Source organism: Crinia signifera, chromosome 5 (genome assembly GCF_055691185.1).
Source record: "Crinia signifera chromosome 5, ASM5569118v1, whole genome shotgun sequence".
NCBI classification, from domain to species: Eukaryota; Metazoa; Chordata; class Amphibia; order Anura; family Myobatrachidae; genus Crinia; species Crinia signifera.
In genome coordinates, this window is record NC_139221.1 from 35,219,697 (window position 1) to 35,231,652 (window position 11,956).

The window sequence follows — 11,956 nt, forward strand, 5'->3', positions numbered from 1 at the left end:
ATGCGATGCGATGGACCCAATTTTTCCATAGGATTCAATGTTTAAATGGACTGAGTCCATTTTAACATGGAATTCAATGGGAAAAGGGGTCCTTTTCATACCCCTACTATACAAGTGGGCATGGAGTTGGATATAAACCTGTAGCGAGCCACCGCGCCCGAAGCGTGGCCAGAATACCGTCCCCTCGCGGGGCACGCTTCGCTCGCCACGCTTCGGGCACGGTGGCTCGCTACGCTCGCCACAGGTTTATATCCAACTCCATGCCCACTTGGATAGTAGGGGTATGAAAAGGACCCCGTTTTCCCCATTGAATTCCATGTTAAAATGGACTCAGTCCATTTTAACATTGAATCCTATGGAAAAATCGGGTCATCGCATCGCATGCGATATGGTCGTATGCGATGTGATGCGATATCGCATCGCATCTGATTGTATGCCTTAAGTTAAGGCATACAATCAAAAAATCGGCAGCCCAGATAATACATAAGTACCGTAGTGACTTTGGCCAGACCTCCGTGTTCTTCCTGCTGTTCACCCTACCTGGTCTTTCACGAAGATAGGATGGAACTGCGGACCGGTTGGATTTCTTACTGAAGGTGGTATATGCATTCCACATCAACAAAACCATTGTGGTTCTGGCCTTGGCAGGGATTCCAGCTCCCCGGATGTGGTACGCAGTCAGCGCATCTGTGTGAACAGGATGACTTCCTTGCGCAAGTCTGCCGCAGTGTAGGGGCACCTTTGTTGTCTATGATGCAGCCAAGAGAGGATGGCTTGCCTCCATACAGACACTGGCATGCTGTATTTGCCTGACCATTAAACAGGCTTGCATGACCTCTTCTCAGAGGCTTTCATCAGTTATTTCTGCTCATTCTACATGTTCAGAGGCCTTCATCGGCTGCTACACGTGGGGCTTCTATGACTCAGCTGTGTAGAGCGCCATTTGGTCTTTCACACACCTTTCTATGATTTTACAGGTTTTTCCAAATGCCTGTTTTCTCCTTCATCCACCAGGGGACACTGCAGTCTTCATACATTGGGGATGTCCCAAAGCTACCCTCACGTACGGGAGAGCGCTGAGCATCCTGTAACACCGCTCAGCCAAACCGTGACGCGCAGGCTGTAAATTCTGTCAAACCTGTAAAATCATAGAAAGGTATGCGAACGAGACCTAGTGGCGCTCTACACATCTGAGTCATATAAACCCCACAAGCAGCAGCCCATGAAGGTAGAAGTATTATGACGCACCTCTCCGATGACCGATGTAGCAGACCATGTCCACGCTTCTAGGTGTGTTCCATACCTCTCAACCTGGCCATTTTCAAAGATAAAATGCTCTGTATCTGAACATCCCTTATGGTTGCCCTCACCTTTTTATTATTTAATTTAAGTAAAAAAATACACACACACACACACACACACACACACACACATACACACACACACACACCATTGCAAGCAGCGGCATGTAGATCTAAAAACATAAAAAAAAAAACACAACCTTCCCCTTCTCAAGAAGCCCCTTGCGGGCTTGGTGTCTGGCTTCACTCGCCACAGGTTCTATTATCCCTCTATGGGGGTCGCAGAAATTGTGCACGGATCGATCCGTGTGTATGTCCCCAAACGATGACAACATGCGGTCCCATGTATCTTGCCATCACCCTCTTAGTACTTGATCAAATGCAGTCAAGATCCAGTCGGATCACCCTGCTTGTGCTTCAATGTTACTGCGGTTAGCACAGTTCCCTCAGCACACATCCCTCTATATATTGTGTATAGGGGCGGTGTGTGCTATGTCCATCACTTAGCACGTTCCGGCGCATTGCACCGTGTGTATGAGCCTTTTGAAGTATTTCACTTTGGAACCTATTACTGTGGTAGTGAATTTGAACATCGGTTATTTTATTTGTTCGATTAAATAACTTCCCATAATTGTTATTCACTTTCTTTGACCACTAATAACTTTTTTAATCTTGGTAAAGGTGCCCATACACTAGTAAGATTTATCTTCAGATCTGGCTGGTTGGAACAAAAACATGGTTATGGATGAGTGACAGTTTGTCAGTTTTCCAGCATTTCCAAGCAAATGGTCAACTGTCATTTGCTCTCATCCATAACCATGTTTTTGATCCAACCAGCCAGATCTGAAGATAAATCTGCGTGTGTATGGCCACCTTTAGTTCTAACAAAGTGAGGTTTGTTGGCTTTGAATACAGAAAAGACTAATGGCTATTGTCCGATGGAGGGTCTTATTTCCCAATCACTTTTATATGTTACATCGGCTTTCTGTCTATACCTTTTTATATATCTCTTTAGTCATTTTATTGCCGTTTATAATACATGTTAACCATCTGATAAATGTTTCATCCTCTCTTTTAGGCGATAACAACTTTCCTCTGCCTGTATGGCATGGTATGGTACGCCGACCACTGTGGTGAGCGACGGAAGGTACGGCGCTCCCCGATCTTCCTTTATTCCTTTATTCCGCTATAGGTCTTTAATCTGCTGTATCAAGATAAGTGAGCCACGGTCACATGGTTTCTTAGCGCCATGAGTTCACCTTGGCCTGTGACTCTTGTATTGTAAGCCGTCATCACACGTGTGGAAGAACTGGGCAGAACCGATCCATGTCTGATCAATAATGTATCCGCTACTGTAGTGTGTGCCCAATTATCAGGTTATATATCATTTATTGCAATACATGTCTTCATGTATTTTACTTGTAATCCAAGTTATGGCAGCCATTTTGGATCTGAGCAGCTGTCCAGAGGATTCCTATATATAGGTTAGGACAGGTTTTACCAGCCCGTGGCCCTAGAGCTATGATTGTGGCAGGGCAGGCAGGGATGTGTAGTTTTGCAACAGCTGGTTTGCCAGGCCTGAACTAATTGCCTCATTGAGGTGTGAGGCACTTCCTGCCGTGGCATCGTTACACGAATGCTGGAACTCTGTGCATGTGACTGGTTTGTTTTACACATTTAGCATTGTACCTGTTAGAGTGCTCGTGTAACTGTAATCTCCTCCATTGTATCTCTTTACTACCTGTCTGAGATTATATACTTCGCTTTACTACATGGCTTGTTGTGTTTCCCATTTTGTCTCATTACAGACCTATTCAGAGTGTGACGATAATATGGATGTCCCTTGGCAACATGAGGAAAAAGCAGGTAAGTGTTTACCCATGTGTGCTGATGTCTATGCTGCATGATGGTGTCGTGTAGTTTGTTACCTCTATGTCTTCAGATGTCTATAAGGAATGCTGAGTGTACTGTAGGTAATTTCCTGTCAGTGTATTCTCTAACATCTGCTTGTTGTATTTCCGCTTACCACTAGATGGCACTGTAGTATAACGCATTTCAGTCTTTGCTTGTTGTATTCACGCTCATCACTAGATGGCACTGTAGTATAACGCATGTCAGTCTTTGCTTGTTGTATTCACGCTCATCACTAGATGGCACTGTAGTATAACGCATTTCAGTCTTTGCTTGTTGTATTCACGCTCATCACTAGATGGCACTGTAGTATAACGCATTTCAGTCTTTGCTTGTTGTATTCACGCTCGTCACTAGATGGCACTGTAGTATAACGCATTCCAGGCTTTGCTTAAAAATGAAAAATTATACATTGCTAAAATCTCTAAATGAAAGTTTTTAGTGTGAACTTTATTGTCCTTTTTCTTGTAAAGCCGATGCTTATCCTCAGATATGCAGAAATACAGACAAGACTGTTGGATTAAAATATAATCCCCGTTCTCGCAGGGAATACAAATGACAGCAATTTAAATGTTCTTAAATATAAAGAGGCTCATTAATGTATTTTAGATGCAAAACTCAAATTCTCCGCAGTCACCATAGCACTTAAGGGTCTAGTGCCAGGTAGACAGCACTGCAAGTGTAGGGTTCAATTTTCCATTTAAAGAACTATTATGCCACTTTTGGGCATTATAGGAGATCTAGGGGTAAATTTACAAAGCAGCGCTGTTGAGAGTGTCTAAGTGGCAATAATATTAAATACACAATCAGGCTGAGAGACGCAGCGTCTTGGAAAGTCCTCTTTACTAAATCCCCCTTCCCCCCCCCTTAGTGATCTCTCTGTCCTACTCGCTCTTATATGGGCTTGGTGAGTGACGTGCTCCTACTACTGCATCAGCGCAGGCCAGAATTTGGTGCTGCTTCTGTAAATCCCTTTTTGTTTCTAGGTAACACTATAGAACTTGACCTCCTTTCACCTTCGGAAGGACCACGTTACCCTTACTCTCTGTAATAAGTCAAAACAATACATTAAATCATAGGGGGGATTCAGTTATTTTTAGGTGCCCAGAGCTCCCATTTAAAGTGACTTGAACGGATTAGTTGTGCGCACCGGCGGCCGTGAGGTCTGTGGGAGCCCGTTATATCTTCTTGTACCCGCCAAAGGAAGGTAACGGAAATACACCCATTGTCTGGCCATGTCGGCAGTGCACACAATACTTGGCACAGGTTTATCTGCTTTATGCGTGTAAACTCTGTGCATTTGGGTGTGATAATGGGTACCCGCGGCATCCGTGTCCATCTGCAGACCAGTTGAATATAGCCATCGGGAAACCAAAAAGGTGCCCCTACGCTGCGGCAACTTCTCCCCTAGCAGAAGTGGACACAATCCCTCACACCTTCACCCCCCTATCTACTGCATGTGGTCCTTTTTGCATACAATATATTGTATGCGATTCCAGCCATGCACTCAGAAGCAATCCAAGAGATTGCTGGTGCAACTCATTGGCTTTGGTACGATGCACACGGGATCGCACAACGCATCAGTTATTCACCTGCAATTTCAGCTCTTTTCCTGCGATAGATCTTCACAATCACAGGAAAAGAGCCCCAATCGCAGGTAAATTGTCCAAAAGCAATTTAATCACCTCCCTATAAAATGGGATTCTGAGGCCCCAGTGCTGCCTATCACCCATCACTGCAGTACACCTCTAGATTCAGAATTGTCCTACTGCACTTATGTTGCTAGTCTATACTAGTGTTTTACACTTTGTATACTGTTTCAGAGTGCTGCAGAGGGAGAACGCTCCTTACTTAGGGGCCGGTTCAGACTTGGGGGTTGTTCGGCGGAGCTTAGCGAGCAGGTCTGTATAGGACCCTTAGATAAATCAGCGGCTGTTCCTTCCTTGTTGAAATACCCTCCAGCCAAGGGAATCCATTCATAGTTGGGGCTCGGTTACAGACATTACCAGTATTAACCCCTTCCTGACGCAGCCAGTTTTTGCCTTCCTGACAGAGCCATTTTTTTCAAATCTGACATGTATCACTTAAGTGGGTATAACTTTTTTTTGCTTTTACTTATCCCAGTGATTTTGAGATTGTTTTCCCGTGACACATTGTACTTTAAATTAGTGGTGAAATTTGGTCGATACAGTTTTTTTTTTTGGGGGAAAAATTCCAAAGGGTCGTGAAAAAATGGAACATTTTGCTATTTGCAAAATGTTCCATTTTCTGCTTGTGAGACAAATAATCATATCACTCAAAATAGTTAATAACTAACAAAGACCATATATATTCTTTATTTTTAAATCATTATTTAAACCGCCTTTATTTTTTTTGGACGCTAGGGGGCAGCAGAGTCTAAATTTTAGACTCAATGCATTTCAACGGTGCTTTTGGCTATTAACTTTTTAACGGCCAATAGCAGCGATCGCCCAAGACGGGATGCATCGCTGCCCCCCCTGGGCAATGAGGGAGGATGTCTGCTGTCAGGGACAGCAGACATTGTCCCTCTGCCACCTCGTCTCGAGACGGGGTGTCAATTTGAAGTCATGACGTACATTTACGCCATGTGTCGGGAAGTACTTCCCGACCATGACGTAAATGTACGTCAAATGTCGGGAAGGGGTTAAAACATAACATACTGTATAAAACACAAGAAGTATATTATGTGAAGAACGCAGTATGGACCAGGGTAATACAATAAGTGATCCAGGCTCTTATTCCCCCTGCCCTCCCCCCAATACCTTGCCACAGAACAAAGCTGCAGTAAAGTAAGCTAAATGTCCTAAACATGCCCGTTGTTGTTGTTGTTGTTGTGCAGGGAAGTTGGTAATTTTTTACATGTATTTAGGTTTATAGACCTTGAACGATGTCACAAAATCTCCATTCTTACAACAACATGTTTTAACCATTCTTCTGTAGTAGAAGTCCCATCGAAACACAACGGAGGCACCACGTCATCCAGGCGGAAGAACCGCAGAGGAAAAGTAACCAATGGCGTTGGGAAGAAATAAGCGCAAGATTCAGAGCAAGCCTTCATGCAAATCCAGTGGGATGAACTGGGTGCTGGGCATTATGTGGACTGTGGTTCATCCATACACGGAGCAGGGAGAAGACACGAGGGCGGAGACGTCGATAAGACTGGGGACTTCTGGCTGCCACGAACTAAAGATCATACGTCGCCATGATTTTCCAAACCGTTCACCCTTTCTTGCTATTCTGGTATTGGATCCTAATGTAACTTTTAATCGCCAACAATGGGTTCCAAATGCATGGCCTGCGCTCCTGTACCGTAACGGCGGAGAGGACGCACCGGGCCTCCGAATTGCATAGATTTCTGTTTGCAGTGCGGCGCTGCCTTTCTGACCATGCTTCAGTCTGCCTCTCGCTAACATTTCATGTGTTGCTTCCACTCCTCAGCCCCGGTTATGTCTGTTTTAATGTGCAACGTGACTTTTGCTTTTGACTTTATTTTATGAGTAATTCACACCTAAAGGCGTCCGGAGATTCATGTTCCGGAAACCGCCACCATCTTGTTTTTATGTTATAAGTGTTTTTCGATATTAGGTGTGGATCACCTCCCCCGACTTTGTTCTGGTTTGTTTGTATGTATTCAACCCCCACACCCACTTGTGTGATGTCACTCGTTATTTCCGTAGTACGTTCTACATTTAATATTGCATAATGGAATGTGTTCATGCTGGGTAGCCCCAGGCAAGAGGCAGAAATGTGTGTTTTTGTTTGTTTTTGTTTTATTTTTGGTCATTTTTTTTTGTTTAATTACTTTTATTTGTTTTAAATCTAATTCTCATTACACAGTGTGCTGGATAAACGCGAGTGATCTTGACATGAAGAGGTAAAGGATCGCAGCAGTATTTATATGTTTACAGCCGTAATATTTTTTTCCACGTTGAGTTCACTCCATTACCTTTGCCTCTAATGCCGGTGCAGCGGTCGAGAAACCAACTGTAATCCACATTATGCCAAAATCCAGAACTCCCGAAACGGTTCTAGAATGTTTGTAACACTCTCGAGTAGATTCTTCTATTTCTGTAATCGGAGCGGTGGAACCTGAACCAGCTACTGTTTATATGCAGACCGTGAATATACAAAATATAATTGAGGTACAAAATAAATTATAAGTGTTTAAAATGAGTTGTGTAATGCTTCCTGTATGGCCATAATAGCGACTTGGTCGACAGTAATCATGTAGACACGGATTACGTTGTTCACCATGCATAGTATTTTTAATGCAAGGCATTTCAGACAATGACCTTTCAACCATGTTGTCTTTGTCAGGGTTGATGCATCCCCCTAAGAACAGAAGGGAAACCCTTAAATTGTGGATGATGAAAGAAGTGTTGCAAGCGTGCAAACTTCATTTTTATTGGATGACTAGTTATCAGCCCCCAAAATGACTGAACCGAGAGAGCACAATAACGTAATGCGGGGCTGGTGCAGACATATTGGGCAATAACTTCTACAGGTCATATAGTCAATTTATGAGGGGTACCAGGGGAGGCAGCCAGCCAGCTTGGTCACACTATGGTCCTTAATCTGGTTCACTCGCAAAGGCAAATTCCTTCCCAAATGGACAAAACCATGTGCACTGCAGGTGGGGCAGATGTAACCTGTGCAGAGAGAATTAGATTTGGGTGGGGTTTTACTTCAAAGTGAGATCTATATTGCAGTGTACAAATGAAGCAATCAGTATTTACCCTGCACAGAAACAAAATAACTCACCCAAATCTATCTCTCTCTGCACATGTTACATCTGCCCCCCTGCAGTGCACATGGTTGTGTCCATTTGAAAAGGAATTTGTGAGTGAACCAGAATAAGGGCCTATGTAGGATTACCCTGGGAGGCATAGGTTGTGTCTAGAGTAGAATTATCCAGATAACATCAAGACATATGGGATTGTGATATAATCGATAAATCTGATTTTTAGAAATGTTGTTATTTAAAAGTGCAGAGGTAGATTTACTAAATTGTGGGTTTTCCAATGTGGAGATGTTGTCAATATTCTACTTATTTATCTAGCACATTCTAGAACAGGGATGTCCAACCTTTTAGCTTCCAGGGGCACGTTGGAAGAAGACGTGTTGGTTTGATGGGCCGCACATAAACACTAGCGATAGCTGATCATCCAGAAAACCATAGAACACACATTAAACTTACTTTTGATGGAATTTAGTGAGAGGTCTGACATTGATTCTCAGCCACCAATGCTTCCAGATTTGCTTCGATGGAAGTCATTTCAATTCTCAGTGAGTTCTTAAGGTGCTCATCGGATATTTTGGTTCTAGTTTTATTCTTCGTGTTCTTCATCCTTGAAAATAGCTTCTCACAAATGTAGGTTCTTCCAAATAGCGATGACATGTATACAGCATGATTGTGAGGTGAGGAATATTTTTCTTTGGGAAGATACGGCTGTGGGCCGCATGGCAGACTTTTTTTTTTTTTTTTTCTCCAAACTGGGGCTGTTACTGTCTGTTGCTCGAATGAGGACTGTGGTTATGGAGGTCTGGAGTGAGAGAGGATCCTTGGTTAAATGGGGAGCTATATGCATGAAGCAAAGCAAAAGGAGACTACCAGAAGGGGCTTACCTAATTCCAGCATAGTATGGATGCTGGAATTAGGGCTGCCTGCCTTTAACGATGCTGGATACATGGCTGCCTGGTATGATAAGGAATAAGTAAGTAACCGTAATGGGGTAAAAAGAGCCATTAGATTTCAGAGAAGAGTGGGTCCACTTACCAACCTAGCGATGTGCGTTTTGACGTGTCTAAAGGTGGCCATACATCTACAGATCGATTGCCAGATTGGGTTGGTTGGAACAAACACCTGGTAATATCTGAATGACAGTTTTTGGCAGTTTTCCAGCATTTCAAAGCAAATGGTCAACTGTCATTTGCTCTGATCAGTTACCAGGATTTTGTTCCAACCAGCCCAATCTAACAATCGATCCGTAGATGTATGGCCAGCTTAAGCACCACACAGTGGACAGCGGTCCTGCAATGTGCACCACTTAGCTTAGAACTGTTGATAATATCAGGTGTCCTATTAACAATGGATCTATCTGTGCATGTTGAGACTGTGATATGTTATACAGCGGCGCACTGCAGCACTTTCTCCTATACTACATATTAACCGGTCACTAGGACCCAGTAGCACTGTGACGTCAGATTTCCAACCCGATGAAGTTTACAGACCCTGTTCACCCATTGCCATCTTTACCATGTCCTCATTAGATAACCAAGTCATCAAAAACATCCCTTATCCGTTTAATAATGGCATAAGACAGAATGGGTGCATTACTGTACATCAACAATGAAAAAAATAATCAGCGTTTCCTAAATCACTTCCATGTGACAGCTATAAATACCGTTCGCAGCATCAGATCTTTCCACCCATATAGCAATAACTTCCCTAGGTAAAGAGCAGACGCAGCAGATAAGGTGATGAGCACGCAGTATTTCAATGTGTGCAGAGCAGAGATATCATCTAATGCCAATATCCCACCGTCATGTCCCAATTACAGTGCTGAAACCCGAGCTGATGACACCCAGCTTGCTGCGCCGACTCGGGAGTGACCCTTACTGCTGACTCTACCAGAGTCAAGGCTGGGGATGCAGTCAGAGGTCCTTTAAATTCTCCGGGTGATGTTATTGTGCTGATTCTCTTACATCCGCACACTGAGAACAAAGCAATAAAAATAAAAGAACAATTTCTTTAATCAGTATTGTGCTCTGGGGGACAGCGAGTGAAGAGACGTACATACATTTCATTTTAAACACCAGTCAGCACTGCGCCGACGTCTTATAAAGTACAAGTCCGACATATCAAGATATATTGGAAATGCATTAAAGCTGGAAGCGATGACAAGTGGCGGCCTAGCTGTTGTTTTAATAAGTTTAAGGCTGTATAAACTTTTCAAAAGTGTATTGAACATGCGTTAAAGTTTAATGGCGGCAGTTTCCTGGGGGAAATATATGGAAATGGTCCACAGTCGGAATCGTCCTTAATAAATTGTCGGTGATTTTCAATTTACATGGCAATATCCATCAGAGAGTTCATTCATATGGCCAACATAGGCTGGTTTCACACACTCCGGCTGCTGCCGGACGGTGAAATCCCGCACGGAGCCGTGCCGCACACATTAGTTGTGAATGGACACTATTGTGTCCATTCACACAGAACGGCCGCACGGCTGCAGCCGGATCCCATCACTGGAAGGGACGGCTGCCGGGCTGTGGCCATCCCCACCATTGTAATCTGCTGAGTGCGGCACGGCTCCCTGGCCGTGCGGGATTTCACCGTCCGGCAGCAGCCGGAGTGTGTGAAACCAGCCATAGGGTCTGGTGTGAATTAGAGGAGGGCCCAGTGCAATGTGCATACGGGCCACAGGGGGGGGGGGGGGGCACACACACACTGCACCCATTTTTAATACCCTCTGGAGCAGCGCTGGTGAAATAAACTGCCGCCACCCCATTTTTCCAGAGGTCTGTGCATTCGCAATAGAGTCTGAACGCTCTATTGCTCAGACTCTATTGTGCTTGGCAGTGCTTCGCTGCAGCTGGGAGAAAGGAGTGAGTCCGAACAAAGGGGGCTGCACACGGGCCTCCTTTCTGGAAACACCCCTGGAAAGTACCCAAACCGGTATCTTACCTAGGAGCCCATGTCGTCTTAATCTGCCTCTGGATGTACAGTATGCCTGTGCTGCAAATGTGGATGCAGCTGATGTGTAGAAATGTTGCAGATGCTGGGATTTGCGTTGTACTACCCGCTGCAGACCGGTAGGATGAGTTACCACTTGGATTCCATCTCCGTGGAGGGCAGGAATGGGGATCCTTCGGCCCTCCAGCTGTTGTTGAACTACAAATCCCAGGATGCCCTGCTACAGATTTGCTATTTGGCCATGCTAAAACAGCCATGCAGGGCATGCTGGGATATGTAGTTCAACAACAGCTGTAGGGTCTAAGGTTCCCCATCCCTGGTGTAAGGCAAACTATGGCCCTCCAGCTGTGAAACTACAAGTCCCATCATGTCTTGCAACACTTTTGCTATTAGGGAATGCTAAAACTATGGCAAGGCATGCTGGGATGTGTAGTTTCGGAACAGCTGGAGGGCCACCGTTTGGCCATGCCTGGTGTGGGGGAATTTGCCCTGCACCATCCCCACGAATCATGGCATTTTGCCATAGCATGGGTGGTGGGGCTTAACGATGAGACAGCCCCGCCCCCCAAAGTATCCCGTAGTGCCTCCTCCACGCATCAAGAGAGTAGACTATGAATGTAGGTAAGTTTGGATAGAGACTCAGCAACCGGAGCAGATTCTTTGATAATAAACATTCTAAGCGTCCGTCTGCACGTGCAGGGTGACCACCACGCCGGTGCCATCTTTATTACAGACAGGATCACAGACGTGCCCAAAAAACATTTGCAACACATCTGTGTTTTTGCAGCCCCTCTCCATTACCTTCCCCAAACGATGCCTTGACTATGATTGCGTACATCCTAGCAGTCTAGCGATGTGACCGTTTATACGAAGTGTGTGACATACACAGGGTGGCACATGCATAGACTACCCATAAACTCTCCACTGCAAGAACGTCGGCAAAAAACAGGCCCGATGCCCTTCTGCAAAAAAAAGACAAGACTGGAGCCTTTTAATCCATGGACTTTTTACATTCAGTTTTCTTTCG

General features: G+C 44.6%; 1 protein-coding gene across 4 annotated transcripts in view; it reads left to right on the forward strand.

Annotated features, from left to right (window-relative positions):
* PTDSS1 (phosphatidylserine synthase 1) overlaps window positions 1–7,406 on the forward strand; it is a 37,270-nt gene extending 29,864 nt beyond the window's left edge. For 3 of the 4 annotated variants that reach the window (XM_083187001.1, XM_083187002.1, XM_083186998.1), the window contains 3 exons: window positions 2,380–2,448; window positions 3,110–3,167; window positions 6,174–7,406. In XM_083187001.1, coding sequence (XP_083043127.1) covers window positions 2,380–2,448; window positions 3,110–3,167; window positions 6,174–6,265 — 219 coding nt within the window. In that variant the 3' untranslated portion in view covers window positions 6,266–7,406. The remainder of the gene's footprint in view (window positions 1–2,379; window positions 2,449–3,109; window positions 3,168–6,173) is intronic. The other variant, XM_083187000.1, reaches the window with a different exon arrangement.
* Window positions 7,407–11,956: the final 4,550 nt, after the last annotated feature.